Source organism: Topomyia yanbarensis, chromosome 3 (genome assembly GCF_030247195.1).
Source record: "Topomyia yanbarensis strain Yona2022 chromosome 3, ASM3024719v1, whole genome shotgun sequence".
NCBI lineage: Eukaryota > Metazoa > Arthropoda > Insecta > Diptera > Culicidae > Topomyia > Topomyia yanbarensis.
The window spans coordinates 242,548,971-242,569,304 of NC_080672.1; the positions used below are offsets into that span (position 1 = coordinate 242,548,971).

General features: G+C 34.7%; 1 protein-coding gene across 2 annotated transcripts in view; it reads left to right on the forward strand.

Annotated features, from left to right (window-relative positions):
* The first annotated feature begins 565 nt into the window (after nucleotides 1–565).
* Nucleotides 566–20,334, forward strand: part of LOC131691991 (zinc finger Ran-binding domain-containing protein 2-like) — a 218,233-nt gene continuing 198,464 nt past the window's right edge. The window contains exons 1-2 of one of the 2 annotated variants that reach the window (XM_058978811.1): nucleotides 566–799; nucleotides 916–1,208. In XM_058978811.1, coding sequence (XP_058834794.1) covers nucleotides 720–799; nucleotides 916–1,208 — 373 coding nt within the window. In that variant the 5' untranslated portion in view covers nucleotides 566–719. The remainder of the gene's footprint in view (nucleotides 800–915; nucleotides 1,209–20,334) is intronic. The other variant, XM_058978810.1, reaches the window with a different exon arrangement.

Consider the following 20,334-nt stretch of genomic DNA (forward strand, 5'->3'; position numbering starts at 1 on the left):
TACAATTAAATTTCATGTAACAATAAATTTCACTGTTCAGCAATAAACTGATACAGTGCATTCACATTAAATTTTACTGTTTTCGAAAAAAATTTATGGAGAAAAATTGATTTTTTAATGTTAAGATACATAACCACCCCCCCCCCCCCCCTTTTTCACTGTAAAAGTCTAGTTTACATTGAAATTTACTGTAAAAACGTTAAAGTTTATTGTTTTTGTATAGTAGCATAACACTAAAGCTTACTGTAAATTATTGTAAAATTACTGTACTGTCACAGTGAAATTCATGGTTTTGTTACTGTACATTTCTATTCGGGTATACAAAAATGAAGAGGCATGGAGATATTTTTCGAAATGTCCAACAACAAATATATATTATTTTGTTTTGCTGTATTCCGATGAAAAAAAACGTTATGTTCGTTTAAATGGATATAAAGACCAAATCTTTGATTTTTCCAGAAGTGTGAAATTGGTACATTATATAGAATATTTTAATCAGAACAAATACACGACCGAAACAAATCAAATATTTTGGCAACATTGGTCGTGTGGGGGTGTGTCGTTTACTACAGGGATTGGCAAAAATAAGAAGAAGCCTACTTGCGGATCCTATCCTATCCTAGGAACAAACCAAAATAATATCAGAATAGAAGGTAAACCTCATAATTAAAATTAAATTTGTTATAAACGTATCCACAGAAAAGCTCACCAAACCTTAAATGAGCGCTAAGGGCAAGTCGGAAGATGTTCGCAGAACTGGATCCAGTAAAGATGGTGATTGGATTTGTCCGGATAACGAGTAAGGAACGAAGTCTTGGTTTTTCAATAAGGGTTCAAGAAAAAATATTGATCTGACTCTTGTTTATATTCTACAACGCTACATTATGGATATGTGATTGAATGTAATACAACCAGATGCAAAAATTTGAATTTTGCTCGTCGTAGCCAATGTAACAGATGCAGCCGCGAACGACCATCCGAACAATGTAACAGCAGTAGCAGTGGGAGCGGTGCTGAGTCTCATCCTAGTTGTGGCAGCAAAAAAAAAGTAGGAATCGAGATAGGAAAGGTGGCTGCTGAAAAGTCTCGCGGTCTTTTCAGTGCTGAAGATTGGCAATGCAGCAAATGTGCCAATGTTAACTGGGCACGCCGCCATACATGCAACCTGTGTAGCGCACCGCGGTTTTGCGAAGTGGAGGAACGAACCGGTAAGATGTTTTTCAAGTTTCATACAAGATTATTAATATTGGCCTTAACTCTTTATAATGCTGTGGCAACTATATTGCTACCAACAATTCTTATTTTTTCTCCTCAATAATTACGCGGCGCTAATTTATTTTTCCTCCACTGCAATCATATACTTATTGAAAGGACTTCATAATTTTTTGGACCTTAGCAAACCCAAAATGACCATTTGAGAACAGTTGGTATTTCTAAGCTCAATCTTTCTGTAAAAATTACAATTCATCAATTATTATAAGATAAATATGATTGTTAGGGTCATTCTAGTCCAATATGCAGTTTTTACATGGATTTACATGTAATCTATAAAAGAGCCTTTTTGATTGCTCACAAATATATCAAATATGTTTTCGTGCCTCTAAGGCAGTGACAAACATAATGCCACCAATGCTTTTGGGCCTTTGCGGCAGTGGCAATGGCAACTGTATTACCACCTACAATTTATAGACTTATCCAGCTGCGTTTGTATAGAGTTCTATGCAAATGATTTCACTTACACTACTTGGGGGTTTGTTTTCCTCCAGCTGTCATATATAAAACTGTCAGCCAATTTAAACATTTGAATTAGCTCTCGTAAAGTATTTATAATGGTGTTGAAATGCTCTACACTGAGCGGAATCGCTACATCCATATTATATGATATTCATATAACTCAGCACTATTGGAATTTCCAATGATTGCTACAGTAGACTTTCAAAAGTATATCAAACTTATATGGATATCATGTTGAATGTTGCATTCCTCACAAATTCAATTATATCAGGTTTCCATATAACATTTAAATTCCAGTGTCAGACCCAAATCTATCAGCGCACCATATAATAACTATCTGATAATTATCATATTAAAAACATTGGGTGGTCCAATGAAATGTATATGACAATTTGATAAATGTATAAGGAATATTTAACGTATTAAAGCGTATGATGGTTTATTAAATCTATAAGAAATGTTAGTTATTTAGATAAAGAGCTTTTTCTACGTAATTATTATATGAATCTGAACTGATTGTTTTCGGATGTGCTCCAAAATTATGGTATTCATAGTATACCGATCGTCTTATTATTCTTAATTAAAATAATGCAGTCATTCTTAGACTGTAGTGAAACAACTGTAATCTTAATAAAAAATTAAACATTTAATAGTTTTTAATTCAGAACATATTTGTATACCATTGGTACCAGTGCACAGTGGTCCAGATCGCTAATTTAGGAGGAATTTTTACTTTCTGACAAACCTGTATAATTTAGCCGTATCATGTCTTAGGATGATTTTGTGTACATCAGAAGATGCTTCTTTTTATTGGAATAGTTATTAGAGTGGTTCTAATTTATCTAAAATACGAAAATAAACTTTTTACTGATGAAAGATAGAGCTCCACAGTCTTCCACAAAGTTGTAAAGTAACTTATTTTGAATAAATTTGTTGAATATATTAAAGCTCTATCTCTTTTAGTTTTTGTTATACAAGAAATTAAAAAAAAAGATTAGGGTGTTCCTGAAAAAAACGTTTTTTTAGTATTACTGTCGTATCTTTTACTTTTTGTTAACAAATTCATCCTAAGACATGATACGGCTAAATTATACAGGTTTGTCAGAAAGTAAAAATTCCTCCTAAATTAGCGATCTGGACCACTGTGCAGTGGTGAAATGGAACTTTTGATTGAAGGAATTTTTTTTTTCAATTTTTTTGAGGCTCTAAAGCTTTTGCAGACTACTCGTCTTCAAAATTCAAAATGTACCGTTTATCATTTTCGAGCATAAGTGAACTGCAGAATCTATATCTGGTGAACTTTTGCTCAATAATCCCTCTCCGAGCTGGCATAGAAACAAAATTCAGTTTGCTTCTAAAACCGAACATGCCTGAACCTGAATGCGCTGTGTCGGGAGAATGAATTACAAGGGGAACGAACCATACATTTCATTCATAGTAGCGGGCATCAATTGAATTTTGTTTTCTTTTAAGTTCACGCAGGGATATCAATTTTTTCAAGCTCTCGTTCTCAGTACATTACAATACATTATAGTAGATGTGGCAACATTTCTCAATTAGGAAGGAAAATCTTCAATTTATTACACGGTGCTACAGCAATTTTGAACTTTTCAAGAGACCTAGTACAGGTTGTAAAGCACTTCAAATGCATTTTAAAAAATTATTTTAAAGATGGGGTATAGAAAATCTTGAATTATAGCAAAATTAAACCATTTTTTGGGACTTTCTGCAATAAATTAATTGCGCTGTCAGTTTTCAGCCGATTTGCGATTTATCAACATTTCTAGTTAGAAGAAAAATATACCTTCCCAAAGGTAGCCATATGATGCTGTTTTGTAAGAAATAATGCGCCATTTTTGGACAACAATATTAAAATTGCCAAATTTTTGAGTTTTTTCTTGAAAAACATGCAAATGGTTCAACATTTTCCTAGAGGCCTAGTTCTAATGATACTTCGAAAGAACATTTAATTTCGTGTCCAACGACATTTTGATTATTAAAATCGATTGGGAAATGGCAACGTATTCAATTGTTCCCAAATTGGAAATTGTCGTGCATGAGCCCTTAAGGCGGAAAATTCTCTTTCGAAATAACCGCTGTGGTGCGATGCTGATCATAGTAGCAGTGCCACATAAACCCCTTAAGAGTCGTGGGAGCAATTCCTAATTTAGGCAAAGTCGAATTACTCCGTTATTTCTCCACCGATAGTCATGATCAAAATGTCGTTGGAAATTAAATGTCTTTAAAATTATCATTAGAACTAGGACGTGCTTCTGAACAAATGTTGAACCATTTGCATGTTTTTCATGAAAAAATAGAGAGTTAAAGCACAGAGAACAGACATCCATGATCGAACAAAAATATTTAAAAAACGTGTGTAAACATTTGAATTAATATACGATAAACACTAGCGCCACCATCGGTTGATGCATTTGAGCTGGAATTCATGCTGGAAGTCCGAACCGGTTCCGGACTAGTTTGACTGGGTAGAGGAATAACCGCTGTCAATTCAGTTGAACTCAGCCACAAAAAAAACATGACGACAGTAGCGCACCTGGTTTGGATATCCCAACTACCTTCGAAACCGTTAGAGATTTTACACAAGTTGAATGCTGAAGATGGACGTCTGTTCTCTGTGGTTAGAGTCTTCAGGTAAAATGTTTGCAACTAGTTTCTCTACAACTTTGCTGAAGTATTTGTCTATCTAAATTATTGAATAAAATAAATTTCGTAACTCACTATTCGGGGGATTAATCATCAATCCGATAAAACCAAAAGAAGGGGAGTTCTACTCCAAGAAACTTTCTCAAAGACACCACATTGCTAAAGTCAACAGTTTTGACGCAATCTAAAAAACCCCTTTTTTTCTCTTTGGGACCAATGTGCAGTGTGTTACCTTTTCAGCAGAAGGAAATTACATTTGTATTTAAAAATTTGTGTTCAACTGACAATAAGTCTTAATTAACTAAACTAAAAATAATTAACTTAACAGCAAACGGTAACGGAATTGTGATGAATTGGTATCAAAGACGAAGTGCTCGACAAACTCGTTGAAGCGACGAACCATCACTATAATTGGACTATTGGAAGCGTAGTTAGTGTTACGCATTTCGATGTGTCCTTTACGTGATCAACGCGTTGTAGCTGAGTTCCAGCAATATTGTAGTTGAAATTAAGTATGCCACTTGTACGATGAAAACTGATGAAAAAATATTTCGCAACACTAAAACGCAGATTATGCCAAACAAATTACACAGATAAACTCCCGAAATAATAAAACTAAACAAACACTGAGCTCCAACTGTAATTTTGTCCATCTATTGATATTTACGTTCGGTAGGCCTGGTAGCATACCAAATGTTTTAGACAAAATACCAACACATTAGGAAATGGCAATTTTGCTCACCTTTCTCTTCTACTTCATGGACGCGTTTGACATTTCATTCCACGGCGCACGCTAATCGTAGAATGATTGTTTAATTAGATTTAAAGCCTTTGCATCTACAAATGGCATACATTTATGATTCATATGGGATTTATAGAAGCGGTCGGTTTTGTAATATATTTGGTGTATAGCAAAGTGTAGCATACATTTTTTCATGTCACCGTGGTCGTGCTCTGTACACAACCCTTTCATTTTTCATTTCGATTACCATTTCGGCGAACCTGTAGGTTATCTGGAATCCCCTCTTGCACACGATATCGCAGAAGTTTCAATTGACAGGCTATCAACAATAATATTGACCGTTGATAGTTTTATTACAAAGAACGTAGATCCATGTTCGAACAAGTTTATAGTACTTGTGTAAACGTTTCAACTAATATATGTCAACACTTTTAGCCGCCATACTAGGGTTGGGAGTACCGGTTTTACCGTTACCGAGAACCGGTAAAGCCGTCCAAATATTCAATATCGAAATACCGGTTTTATAACCATCATAAACCGGTATTTTCGGTATTTTTGTTTGCAAAAACTATTTAAAGAATATTCCATTGTTTTTTTATAATAGAGCTATCGAAAAACTTTTCACCTTTTCACCTACTTGTAGTAAGAATGTCTGTGTTGAGACACTTTAATGTTTCTATATTAGCAATGGAATGCTGTCCAATATAACAACCCATAAAAGACTTCATATGCACATCAATTTTTAATATACTTGTGTTCATTTTTTTTACTTTACTGTTCTAATCTATATACGGCTCAAAACTATCATAAAACTTAATAAAAACAAATAAATTCTACAGTTTTAATTACGCAGTCGTCACATTAAATATTGTTTCTAAAATGTCAATCTAGTAGCGTTACTGCAACGGGTTAAGTTTAAAAGAAATTTAAAAGGAAGCAACATAACGTTTTCGTAAGAGGCAACAAAAACTAGAATCATTTCTTCATTTATGGCATTTTCTATTTTAGCACATTGCCATATTAAATCAGTAAATCAGTTTCTTTTACTTCATATTTAAGTTATACTCCCGGTCATCGGTTATCCGTGAATGAAGTTGCATTTTTAACTATCTCAGAATTTCCGAATTGATTTGAAATTCTCGACAGCCAGCTGCCCAGAGTAAAAAACACGCGCTAATTCTTCTCCGAGTTACATAGATCGTATCGCTTATCAAGGTGGATTCAGATTTGTAACTATTTACCCCATCTCACTAGCTCCTTCCCGTAGTAAACGTAGAGATGCAGAGATATACAGAATCTCCATAACCACGTTTGCTATAATAACATTAATTTCCTTACCAGATTACTGTAAAGACGTGGCGTATAGAACTTTCGAAACGTGCACATAGAGGATGGATAGCTACTTCCAGGCTCCATCCGTTGATTATCGTTCATTCGCTTGTTCTGGTCAATCACGAAGGCTACTTCTACGAATTTTACGATCGTCATGCTCATGCTCAGTTGGAAAAGAAAGCAAATACACGATAGGTTTTATATATATATTGAGTATGACTGCTCCAATGGATTTGAATACCATTAACAAATTAAACCGGGATAAATTTGACCTATAGCAAATCTAAAACGATTGTGATGCGCTGGAACTTGGCTCAAATTTCTGTCGAATACAATTTTCTTTATATATATATATATATATATATATATATATATATATATATATATATATATATATATATATATATATATATATATATATATATATATATATATATATATATATATATATATATATATATATATATATATATATATATATATATATATATATATATATATATATATATATATATATATATATATATATATATATATATATATATATATATATATATATATATATATATATATATATATATATATATATATATATATATATATATATATATATATATATATATATATATATATATATATATATATATATATATATATATATATATATATATATATATATATATATATATATATATATATATATATATATATATATATATATATATATATATATATATATATATATATATATATATATATATATATATATATATATATATATATATATATATATATATATATATATATATATATATATATCGAAGCATTTGTATGAGGAGAAAATGGCAACTTCAGGCAAAGCCACGGTTTTCCCAACCCTACGCCATACCAGCCTATCCTAACTCGGTGCATAACTATGTTGGCCGTTTTTAATTTCTATATGACCAGCCTTTAAATTCAGTAACACTCACCTACTTAACGAAATTGCGACAGTTTCGCATTTGGTGGTGATAGTTCAATTACCTTTGAATATGTATCTTTATTTTTCAAACAAATTAAAAGCTTGAAATTGATGTCTGTTTTCTGTGGTTAGTTGTTCAAGAGAATATCAACTCGTGTAATTCGAAACCATTACCTGGTGGAAATAAAAAAAATTCCATTAGAACGTATCTTTACCATTTTAATTTTGTTAAAAACCCTTACCAAACAAAAACATTTGCTTTCGGTCCGCCATTTTGTTTTTCTTGTCAGGCTTCGTTTTACAACCCACTACTTACACCCACGAGATGGTTGAGCTCATTAGCTATTCATATAACTTGAATATGCTTTTCTAATCATATTCATATTGACCGCGCTGGATTCAAATTTATTGGATATCACTGAGGTTTAACATGAACTTTGTGTAACATTCATATGTATTCATATAAATTCTACATAAATAATTGTGGTGTGATTCATATGACAAATCTAATAAATACAAAAGATATTTTCATTTCAGTGTATGTCGCTGTACAACTTATTCGTGAGACGTACAATTCCGGTTGGCCATAATCCATCATGAAAATAATCCGACCGAAAAGTTATTTTCGATTTGTTTTCCTCCATCTATGACAGGTGGAGGAAAACAAACCCTTGAACACACTAATACAGTTACAGATTGTCAAGTACTCTATTGTAGAGCACTCTAGTTAGAGTGCGGCCAAGACGCGTTTGACGTATCCAAACGAGCAGAAATCTGACGTATTTGACGTCAAATTTCATGTTCGTTTGGATGCGTCATGGCCTCTTGGCCACACTCTAACTAGAGTGCTCTACTCTATTGTGCTGTTTTGGCGTTTGAATTGGGAGAAAAGCAAATCGTTAACCCATTATGTCCTAGCGTATGCAATTTCATACGCAAAACACATTTCTGGACCATACTTGTTATACAATAAAGGCGTCTTAAAACATCTAGTCTTCTGCGAACGGTATTATTACCCTATAATTTATAATGTGCATGTTCAATATTTTTTATAAAATTCCATTGTGTTTTCGAATGTCACAAGTTGGACAAAATTCATACCAAAAAATATGAACAATACATATTATTGAATTTCTCTTCTAAATCACTAATTCTTGTTTCGGATTGAGAACGAATGGCCATGAGAGGTGTGAAAGATGTGGCTCAGTGCGAAAAAATGGAAGAAATTGGTGAAACAATTGCGAAAATTCTGCTGATAGTTCAGGGTATGAAATTTCATACCAAATTTCATAACCGATATCTTTTTTTCCTAAGGCAAAATTATTTCAACGCTTTTTTGTGAAAAGGGCTATACTTACAAATGTAAACGTAAGGCTTTTTTCATACATGCGAATGAGGGCTTTGAAACGCAACAAATTAACCTAAAAATTTGGATTGTGCGATATTGCTTTCTTAAACTACAGCAAAAAATACAACGGGCGAAATTGTATTTTTGTTTGTTTATTTAAAGTTTCGCCCTCCTCGCTCCATGCAAACAAACAGGGCGATACTTTTTTTGCTAACAGTTTAGAGGCGAAACTGTTTTTTTCGTATTTTTTTAGGATTATCAAGCTGATACCAGCTGTAAAAAGTAACAATGATCGCTATTGAAAAAAACCCGGAATAAATCGGTGCTGTAAAACGGTAGTTATTGTAAAAAAACGCAAGGGCGATACTTCAATGCTCATAGGTGGGACTGAAAAAGTAAACAATCGCCAAAGGAGCGATGCTATCATTTTGTCAATTTCAATAGCAAAAACAAATTTTAATTTAATAATTATAAATACTTTATGAAGTTTTGGGTTTCGATCACTGAATCATGCAATCTAGGATGAAAAAAACACAATAGTTCTTAAATAGGAAATAAAACCAAGTCTGGAAATATTCACTGTTGGTTTTCTTTGAATGGTGTCACTGCTAGTATCGCCTTTTTCAAGAAAACGTTGATTTCCTCTTTAGGACCTGGAGTGGATTCACAACTTTTTCGCTGATTTTAACGTTGAATCAGTGCATTCAAGGCTAAAAAATTTTTAGTGCGTTGGAAATCAAGCCTGGTTCTAACCAGAATATTTTTTATGTAAATTCTCGTAAGAAAATGTTCTTTGTCTTAAAATAATTACAAAGTTTGAGGCAAAGATGGTTTGATGCAACGAACCTATCATGGGATGAAATGGCATGAGAGAGGGGGGAGTGTTAAAATCATTCAAAAAAGATGATAAATGACTGGTCTCGCAAGGTTGAAGATATTATTCAATTTCATGCTAAATATTCGGATATTATCCGAATTTTCTCTGTATTGATTTTTTGATACCCTATCAGCCCAGCGCACAGTGGTCGCAATGGTACAAAAATGTGCGTTTAATTAATGGTGCTCTAGGAGCTCATTTTAGCGATTTGGTGAGTTAGGAACACTTTTTCGGAATCGAAGCCTCTTTCTTTTGATGTATACTGAATTGTGATTAATATACCTAAAAGTGAGATAGAAAATTTATTTCCATAACTTTCGAGATAGAGGCATGATGTCAATGACAAAGTTATAGAAAATTCTACTGCGAGAAAACTTGTTGAACATGCAAACTCTCCAAAATGTAATGGTGTTGAGATAAAGCGCGTTGTTTGTGGGAGGCACCCAAAAAACCATTTTTTTCATTATAACTTTCTTTCTGAGATTTTTTCAATTATTTAAATGTTCTAAGAAGTTGTTGGAATTAAGAAATTACAGATGTTTATCGAAAACGTCAACATTTTTTATTTCAAAATTTAAGAGTTATTAAATAAAGTGGGTTAAAAATACCGCCATTTTGAATGTCAATTACTAAGAGATGTGGAAATATGTGGAAGACATTGCGATTCTATGTGAAAGACAGTGACAAGTACTACAAGAAAAAATACTACTCACAACGGGCATCCACTGGTCTGCATACAAAAAATACTTTCCGGCTATGTATGTTTTGCATTTTGGAACAAAATAAGTACGACTTTATCAGCATAACTTTTTTAGAGATTTTTTCCTCCATGTCGAATATTCTGAACAATTGAGAGTAATAAATACACATAAATTGTGAACTATGAATTTCTGTTATCTGAAACTTACGAGTTATTCAAAAATTAACAGGATTTGAAAAGTAAACACCAGCGACGTTTGAAAAGGTTTGCTGTATTTTCATGAGTAGGATCCGTAGCAAGGAGTATTAGATATCATTTTCACGAAACGACAGCCGAGTTGCTATTTAGAATCCAAGTTGCCAGAAAATGTTTAGAAAAATATTTTCACCTATATATTACACTGCCACTAGAAGCATAACTGTCCCATGTGCTATGGGAATCCCTATACACATGGGACAGTTATGCTTCTAGCGGCAGTACATCTCTGTCAAATTTTAACCCTAAAAAAGGCAAAGGGTCCCAGAGGCTCGGCTAGTTACAATTCCCTAGTTTTAATGAACTTGTAATTCGAAATACAAATGTTTGATCGTTTTTGGGCTTTCAATTCTCTCACTGGTAAAACGACAAAAAAGAGGCTCTTGGTTTCATTGGGTGTTATAAGGGGTGCTTTTATGAAGTCACAATTTTCGCTTGCCTTTTTGAGGGCTAATTTCAAATATTTAATCATTCAATGCGTGCTTGCAAAAGAATTATCAACAATTCCGGTCACGTAAAAAACGGCATATAGGGTAGACGAGCCCTTATCCATCTCATTAGTCGGGATGTCACACTATTTCGTTGATAACTCGACTTAGGGCCGATTGCTTCACCCTCGCTTAGCGCTTAAGCCAGGTTTAAACGAATTGGTGAACCTGGTTTAAAAGTTAAGCGAGGGTGAAGAAATTGGCCCTTAGAGTGACTGGATTGCGCTTAAGTAAGTATCATCATTTTTGCTTCGTTCCTAAGAAGCAGTACAGTTAGACTTTTTGCCTGGGAAATGTAATATGCACGCGTTTGAGCAAAGTGTAAAGTCGAGTACAACCATTTGAGCTAATGCGTTGAATAGATATAGCAGATACTTCTCTAACTTATGAGTTCAAGTGGGTGGGATGAATAGATGAGCTAAGATGAATTATGGCGCAGTAACCCTAATACTATTTGTAATGGTTTTTACTCTTGTAAAGACAGTCAAAAGTTTTTGCACATTTTTTAGTTGATCACCTTTGTTGTTGTATTAGTTTATGAATAATTCGTAAGTTGGAGACTACAGAGCTGAGAGTTTTCGATTCATGTGTGTACTTTGACATTTCCAAAGATTTTTTAGAATAGTCGTAGAATAGAATAACACATTGCTAAAAAAATTATGCTTAAAATGTCGTAATTATTTTGTTACAAAACACATTTCTGGACCATACTTGTTATACAATAAAGGCGTCTTAAAACATCTAGTCTTCAGCGAACGGTATTATTACCCTATAATTTATAATGTGCATGTTCAATATTTTTTATAAAATTCCATTGTGTTTTCGAATGTCACAAGTTGGACAAAATGCATACCAAAAAATATGAACAATACATATTATTGAAGTTCTCTTCTAAATCACTAATTCTTGTTTCGGATTGAGAACGAATGGCCATGAGAGGTGTGAAAGATGTGGCTCAGTGCGAAAAAATGGAAGAAATTGGTGAAACAATTGCGAAAATTCTGCTGATAGTTCAGGGTATGAAATTTCATACCAAATTTCATAACCGATATCTTTTTTTCCTAAGGCAAAATTATTTCAACGCTTTTTTGTGAAAAGGGCTATACTTACAAATGTAAACGTAAGGCTTTTTTCATACATGCGAATGAGGGCTTTGAAACGCAACAAATTAACCTAAAAATTTGGATTGTGCGATATTGCTTTCTTAAACTACAGCAAAAAATACAACGGGCGAAATTGTATTTTTGTTTGTTTATTTAAAGTTTCGCCCTCCACGCTCCATGCAAACAAACAGGGCGATACTTTTTTTGCTAACAGTTTAGAGGCGAAACTGTTTTTTTTTCGTATTTTTTTAGGATTATCAAGCTGATACCAGCTGTAAATAGTAACAATGATCGCTATTGAAAAAAACCCGGAATAAATCGGTGCTGTAAAACGGTAGTTATTGTAAAAAAATGTAAGGGCGATACTTCAATGCTCATAGGTGGGACCGAAAAAGTAAACAATCGCCAAAGGAGCGATGCTATCATTTTGTCAATTTCAATAGCAAAAACAAATTTTAATTTAATAATTATAAATACTTTATGAAGTTTTGGGTTTCGATCACTGAATCATGCAATCTAGGATGAAAAAAACACAATAGTTCTTAAATAGGAAATAAAACCAAGTCTGGAAATATTCACTGTTGGTTTTCTTTGAATGGTGTCACTGCTAGTATCGCCTTTTTCAAGAAAACGTTGATTTCCTCTTTAGGACCTGGAGTGGATTCACAACTTTTTCGCTGATTTTAACGTTGAATCAGTGCATTCAAGGCTAAAAAAATTTTAATGCGTTGGAAATCAAGCCTGGTTCTAACCAGAATATTTTTTATGTAAATTCTCGTAAGAAATTGTTCTTTGTCTTAAAATAATTACAAAGTTTGAGGCAAAGATGGTTTGATGCAACGAACCTATCATGGGATGAAATGGCATGAGAGAGGGGGGAGTGTTAAAATCATTCAAAAAAGATGATAAATGACTGGTCTCGCAAGGTTGAAGATATTATTCAATTTCATGCTAAATATTCGGATATTATCCGAATTTTCTCTGTATTGATTTTTTGATACCCTATCAGCCCAGCGCACAGTGGTCGCAATGGTACAAAAATGTGCGTTTAATTAATGGTGCTCTGGGAGCTCATTTTAGCGATTTGGTGAGTTAGGAACACTTTTTCGGAATCGAAGCCTCTTTCTTTTGATGTATACTGAATTGTGATTAATATACCTAAAAGTGAGATAGAAAAATTATTTCCATAACTTTCGAGATAGAGGCATGATGTCAATGACAAAGTTATAGAAAATATTCTACTGCGTGAAAACTTGTTGAACATGCAAACTCTCCAAAATGTAATGGTGTTGAGATAAAGCGCGTTGTTTGTGGGAGGCACCCAAAAAACCATTTTTTTCATTATAACTTTCTTTCTGAGATTTTTTCAATTATTTAAATGTTCTAAGAAGTTGTTGGAATTAAGAAATTACAGATGTTTATCGAAAACGTCAACATTTTTTATTTCAAAACTTAAGAGTTATTAAATAAAGTGGGTTAAAAATACCGCCATTTTGTATGTCAATTACTAAGAGATGTGGAAATATGTGGAAGACATTGCGATTCTATGTGAAAGACAGTGACAAGTACTACAAGAAAAAATACTACTCACAACGGGCATCCACTGGTCTGCATACAAAAAATACTTTCCGGCTATGTAAGTTTTGCATTTTGGAACAAAATAAGTACGACTTTATCAGCATAACTTTTTTAGAGATTTTTTCCTCCATGTCGAATATTCTGAACAATTGAGAGTAATAAATACACATAAATTGTGAACTATGAATTTCTGTTATCTGAAACTTACGAGTTATTCAAAAATTAACAGGATTTGAAAAGTAAACACCAGCGACGTTTGAAAAGGTTTGCTGTATTTTCATGAGTAGGATCCGTAGCAAGGAGTATTAGATATCATTTTCACGAAACAACAGCCGAGTTGCTATTTAGAATCCAAGTTGCCAGAAAATGTTTAGAAAAATATTTTCACCTATATATTACACTGCCATTAGAAGCATAACTGTCCCATGTGCTATGGGAATCCCTATACACATGGGACAGTTATGCTTCTAGCGGCAGTACATCTCTGTCAAATTTTAACCCTAAAAAAGGCAAAGGGTCCCAGAGGCTCGGCTAGTTACAATTCCCTAGTTTTAATGAACTTGTAATTCGAAATACAAATGATTGAGCATTTTTGGGCTTTCAATTCTCTCACTGGTAAAACGACAAAAAAGAGGCTCTTGGTTTCATTGGGTGTTATAAGGGGTGCTTTTATGAAGTCACAATTTTCGCTTGCCTTTTTGAGGGCTAATTTCAAATATTTAATCATTCAATGCGTGCTTGCAAAAGAATTATCAACAATTCCGGTCACGTAAAAAACGGCATATAGGGTAGACGAGCCCTTATCCATCTCATTAGTCGAGATGTCACACTATTTCGTTGATAACTCGACTTAGGGCCGATTGCTTCACCCTCGCTTAGCGCTTAAACCAGGTTTAAACGAATTGGTGAACCTGGTTTAAAAGTTAAGCGAGGGTGAAGAAATTGGCCCTTAGAGTGACTGGATTGCGCTTAAGTAAGTATCATCATCTTTGCTTCGTTCCTAAGAAGCAGTACAGTTAGACTTTTTGCCTGGGAAATGTAATCTGCACGCGTTTGAGCAAAGTGTAAAGTCGAGTACAACCATTTGAGCTAATGCGTTGAATAGATATAGCAGATACTTCTCTAACTTATGAGTTCAAGTGGGTGGGATGAATAGATGAGCTAAGATGAATTATGGCGCAGTAACCCTAATACTATTTGTAATGGTTTTTACTCTTGTAAAGACAGTCAAAAGTTTTTGCACATTTTTTAGTTGATCACCTTTGTTGTTGTATTAGTTTATGAATAATTCGTAAGTTGGAGACTACAGAGCTGAGAGTTTTCGATTCATGTGTGTACTTTGACATTTCCAAAGATTTTTTAGAATAGTCGTAGAATAGAATAACACATTGCTAAAAAAATTATGCTTAAAATGTCGTAATTATTTTGTTACAAAATGCAAAACATACATTGCTGGAAAGTAATTTTTACATACCGGCCGGTGAATTCCCGTTGTGAGTAGTATATTTTCTTGTAGTACTTGTCACTGACTTTCTCATGGAATGAAAATGGCTTCCACATATTTTCACATCTCTTAGTAATTGACGTTCAAAATGGCGGTATTTTTAACCCACTTTATTTAATAACTCTTAAGTTTTGAAATAAAAAAAATGCTGACGTCTTTGACAAATATCTGTAATTTCTTAATTTCAACAACTTCATAGAACATTCAAAGAATTGCAAAAATCTCAGAAAAAAGTTATAATGAAAAAATGATTTTTTGGGTGCTTTCCACAAACAACGCGCTTTATCTCAACACCATTACATTTTGGAGAGTCTGCATGTTCAACAAGTCTTCTCGCAGTGGAATTTTCTATAACTTTGTCATTGACATCATGTCTCTATCCCGAAAGTTAGTGGAAATGAATTTACTATCTCACTTTTAGGTGGATTAATCACGATTCAGTATACATCAAAAGAAGGGGGCTTCGATTCTGAAAATGTGTTCCTAACTCACCAAATCGCTAAAATCAACTACTAGAGCGCCATTAATTAAACGCACGTTTTTGTACCATTGCGACCACTGTTTTGTTGCAACAAAACGTTTCAAAGAGATTATTTTATTTTTTCCTATACTTATTAGAGTATAATATGATGGTTTACGACGTATTGTATAAATAACCAAAAGTTTTAACACAGCTGGCACAGTTTATAAAGAAAGTTGCGCAAAGACTGAAGCAAATCTACCTATTGAACACTCAAAACGTCTACCTATCGGACACGACGAATAACAATGCTCGAATGTGTGGGGAGTATCGTTATTATGTGATTATAATTATGAGAAAAAATTCAATGATGTAATATTAACATTATTTAAAACCAGGAATATTTCGCTTAATGACAATTATTAAAAAATATATGTTCACTGATATTCAAATTTGGCACTATATCAGTAGTGTTAATAATCTTCCACCGACAGTGGAAATATGAAGGTATTTCTCATAGTTAAAGTGCAGCTAAAATTTTGACAAATTTGTGTATGCATTCCACCTATACATATGTACTTATTCAAATTTATCTTACGCTGCAAATTCGACTGTTGTTTGTCACACCCCAATCAGACGGCAAGCGGCAAAAATCAATGCATTTCGTTCTTAGTTGCGGATCATTTGAGAACCGGAAAAAGCTTAAATTCTTTATACGATGTTATTTATCGTACTGATTTTTACAAAATAAAACTAAACACTTAATTTTAAATTTTTAAATGCACAAAGTTAACTTCTAACTGAAGCGTTTGGGGTAAGTCATTTGAAATTTAACTAAAAATAAAAGGTTGCCAAAATTTAAAAAAGACCGATGATTGGTCCAATGTTGCCAATCCTCTTTACGCGACTCTATTACTAAAAACTCTGATAGCTGGGTTATAACGGGTTAACACGGCGAATTGGGAGGAAAACAAAGCGCTTCTGGGCTCAAGGGGTGTGCGGTAGTATAAAAATGCGAAGCCTTAGTGTGCGTATTTTGAACATCAGATATCTCAATATTGATTCTACTTAAATATTTTGGTTAAGGTTGAATTATACTCGTACTGTTCTTATTCATACGACATTTCTAGGTTAATATTTGTCACTATGAGAAAATATCCATGTATTTCTGCAAAAATGAAAAACAAAATTAACGATTTCATAAATTTAACTATACATTTCTTTGCATTGAGAAAACAACAATACCAAACAATTTTATCATACTGATCGCAGTGGCAGATGCCAAATCGAACGCTTTATGCAATCCATTTTTTTAAGCCCATGCAAAATTTTAAATATCACAAAATCTCATCAATGAGAATGCGCTTAAAAACGCAAATTTTTGTATGTCATAATTATTGGAAATTCTCGAGTCTGATACGGGGCAATTATGCATAACGATAACTTGCAGAGACAAAAATAGTATATGTAATGTTTATCTAAGACAACGGAAACTATATTGCCACCAATGTTTCCGGGCTTCGCAGGCAGTGGCAACTATATTGCCACAAACGGTTTGGGATGCGCGGGCAGTGACAACTCTATTGCCACCAAGATGAATTATTATTGCCCACAGAAAAAATACGTACGTACGTACGTGTATTACATCAATATGGGGTGTTCTATTTTTACATCACCGACTAAAGGACGATTCCGACGATACATCAGCTTCCGTCAAGCTCAACGGATAAGGGACCATCCATAAATGACGTAGCATTATATGGTGGAGGGGGGAGTTTTGTATTTTGCGATGATGTGAGACTACAGGGGGTAGGGGGTCATGTCACGCTACGTAGCTTTTTTAAAGGGGAATGGTTGACCTAATGTCACGACAATCTTACCAGTTTCATCAAATTAACATCGTTCCTTATTTTTTTTAAATTTTATAGCGCGAGAGGGGGGGGGGGGAGATTACCGTCCAGCTACGTAATTTGCAGGGGGTATTTAGAGGTCTGTGACGAAATGCTACGATGAAAGGTCCCTAAGTTAAGTGCGTTTCTCTTGTGCCCATTCACACGCGACGTACGTCAAAACGTGTAACCAGTGGCGTCTCGTCCACCTGTGCAGTGCACGGTGCAGTGGTGGTTTTCAAATACAATAAAAAGCAAAACACTGAATATTCTAATAAAACTAAGTACCTAAACTTTGAGAAAATGTGATGTTCAATTGGAATTGCCGATAGAATATTTTTTGCGTGTGCCGAAATGCTGAGATGTTCAAAATCAGGTAACTAGAGGCAGCCACGCTTGCACCAACGAAATATTTCTCAAGAGTTATTTTTTCGAAACATTTCCGTAACCGTAATGGGAGAACGAGGAGCATAACGCGTGCATCAAAGAATCAGAACAGGTTGAGCATATTCGTACATAACACAGTTTTTTTTATTCATTTCGTTTATTTGATAGGCACAAATGCGTTAGCTTGGCGGTGTCAAATTCTTTTGTTTTTACATTTTGGATATTTTAAAACTAGGAGGTTACAATGTTGAAATATTTTTTTAAAGAGAAAAATTTTACAGCTATCTTAAGACTAGAAATAAGATTCTGTATACAAGAGAGGGGGCAAAAGATTTTTTTATGAAAAATTTTAAAACAAGGAATCAATAGTAATAGTTTTTTAGGAAATATTTACAGTTATCTTAAAACTAACAATATAGTTTGGTACACAAAAGGGGAACAAATAGTTATGAAAAATTTCACCGGTGTTTTATAGCTAGGGATACAACTCTATTTACAAGATGGGGGACAATAGTTTTAACAAAGAGGTAAAATTACAATTATCTTAAAACTAGGAATACGGAATACAAATTTAAACTTTTTTACCGAAGACTTATGCTTGGTCAAGATATTAAGAGGGGGCTTATTTCCAAAATCGGCGTAGAAGTAGTTGTATCAAGGACAGGAGAGAGAAGGCGTAGATGGTGAGCGGGAGAGAAGAGCAAAACTTGCAACTGCGCTAATTTGTTTCGCTGATCTCCCGTTTATCAGCGAAACAAATTAGCGCCGCAGTCTGGTAGGTCGGATTGGCGGATGGTATTCTTCGGACCCGCGGGGAATCCTTCAAAAGTCATCGGACCTCGAGTCGCTCTCGCTTCAGTTTCCGTAGTGGTAAGGGCGACGGCGGTTACATAGTGGCAGTCTGGAGCTGATTGGTTCCACAAGGCAGGAGGAAACTTCTAAAAACGAGAAATAAAAAGAGAGGGGCTAAATTGGGATATTTATCGTTTTTATGAAAGTATAAATAAGGGACTTATAGGGGAAATCACGATTTGCCAGCATATCTCGGACTGGGACATTGGGTGGTCTACCTCGGGCCCGAAGGGAATCCTTTAACTGAGACCTGGCGTCCAAATACCCGGCGCATACCCAGACAACGTGCTCGATGTCGTGATAGCCCTCGTCACAAGCGCACACACTACTCTCCGCAAGCCCAATGCGCCGCAAATGCGCATCTAAGGTGTAGTGGTTAGAAATAAGTCGGGACATTACAGGAATAAAATCCCGACCCACATCCATCCCCCTGAACCAAGGCTTCGTTGATACCTTTGGGATAATGGAATGTAGCCATCGTCCAAGTTCACCATTGCTTCACGAGGTTTGCCAACTGTTGAGTGTCCTCTGACGACAAATACTAAAAAAATCGTTGAAGCAGATTGGTCTTTCGTATATGTCACCATTTAATGCGCCCACCTTTCCTAATGAGTCGGCCTTTTCATTGCCCGGGATAGAGCAATGAGAGGGGACCCAAACAAAGGTAATCTGATAAGATTTTTCAGATAACGTACACAAGGACTCCCGTATCTTCCCCAGGAAATATGGGAATTGCTTTTTGGGCTTCATCGCACGAAGAGCCTCGATAGAGCTGAGGCTGTCCGAAATGATGAAATAGTGATCTGTGGGCAGAGTGTCGATGATCCCAAGGGTGTACTGAATTGCAGCTAATTCTGCGACGTAAACTGAAGCGGGATCATTGAGCTTGAATGAAGCGGTGATAGTATTGTTGAAGATACCGAAGCCAGTGGACCCATCGAGATTTGATCCGTCAGTGTAGAACATTTTGTCACAGTCGACTTCTCGGAATTTATTATAAAATATATCTGGGATCACTTGCGGGCGTATATGTTCCGTGATTCCACGAATCTCTTCCTTCATGGATGTGTCGAAGAACACAATAGAATCAGAAGTATCTAGGAAACGAACACGGTTGGGAGTATATGAAGAAGGATTAATGCTCTGTGCCATGTAGTCGAAGTACAAGGCCATAAATCGGGTTTGAGAATTAAGCTCGACGAGCCTAGAAGTTTTCAATCACCAACGGTTTCAGAATGTCGCATCGGATGAGCAATCGATATGAGAGTTCCCAAAATCGATTTTTTAGCGGAAGAACGCCCGCCAGCACTTCGAGACTCATCGTATGGGTCGAGTGCATGCAACCCAAGGCAATGCGCAAGCAACGATACTGGATTCTCTCCAGTTTGATGAAGTGTATGTTCATAGCGGAGCGGAAACAGAAACACGCGTACTCCATCACCGACAATATCGTTGTTTGG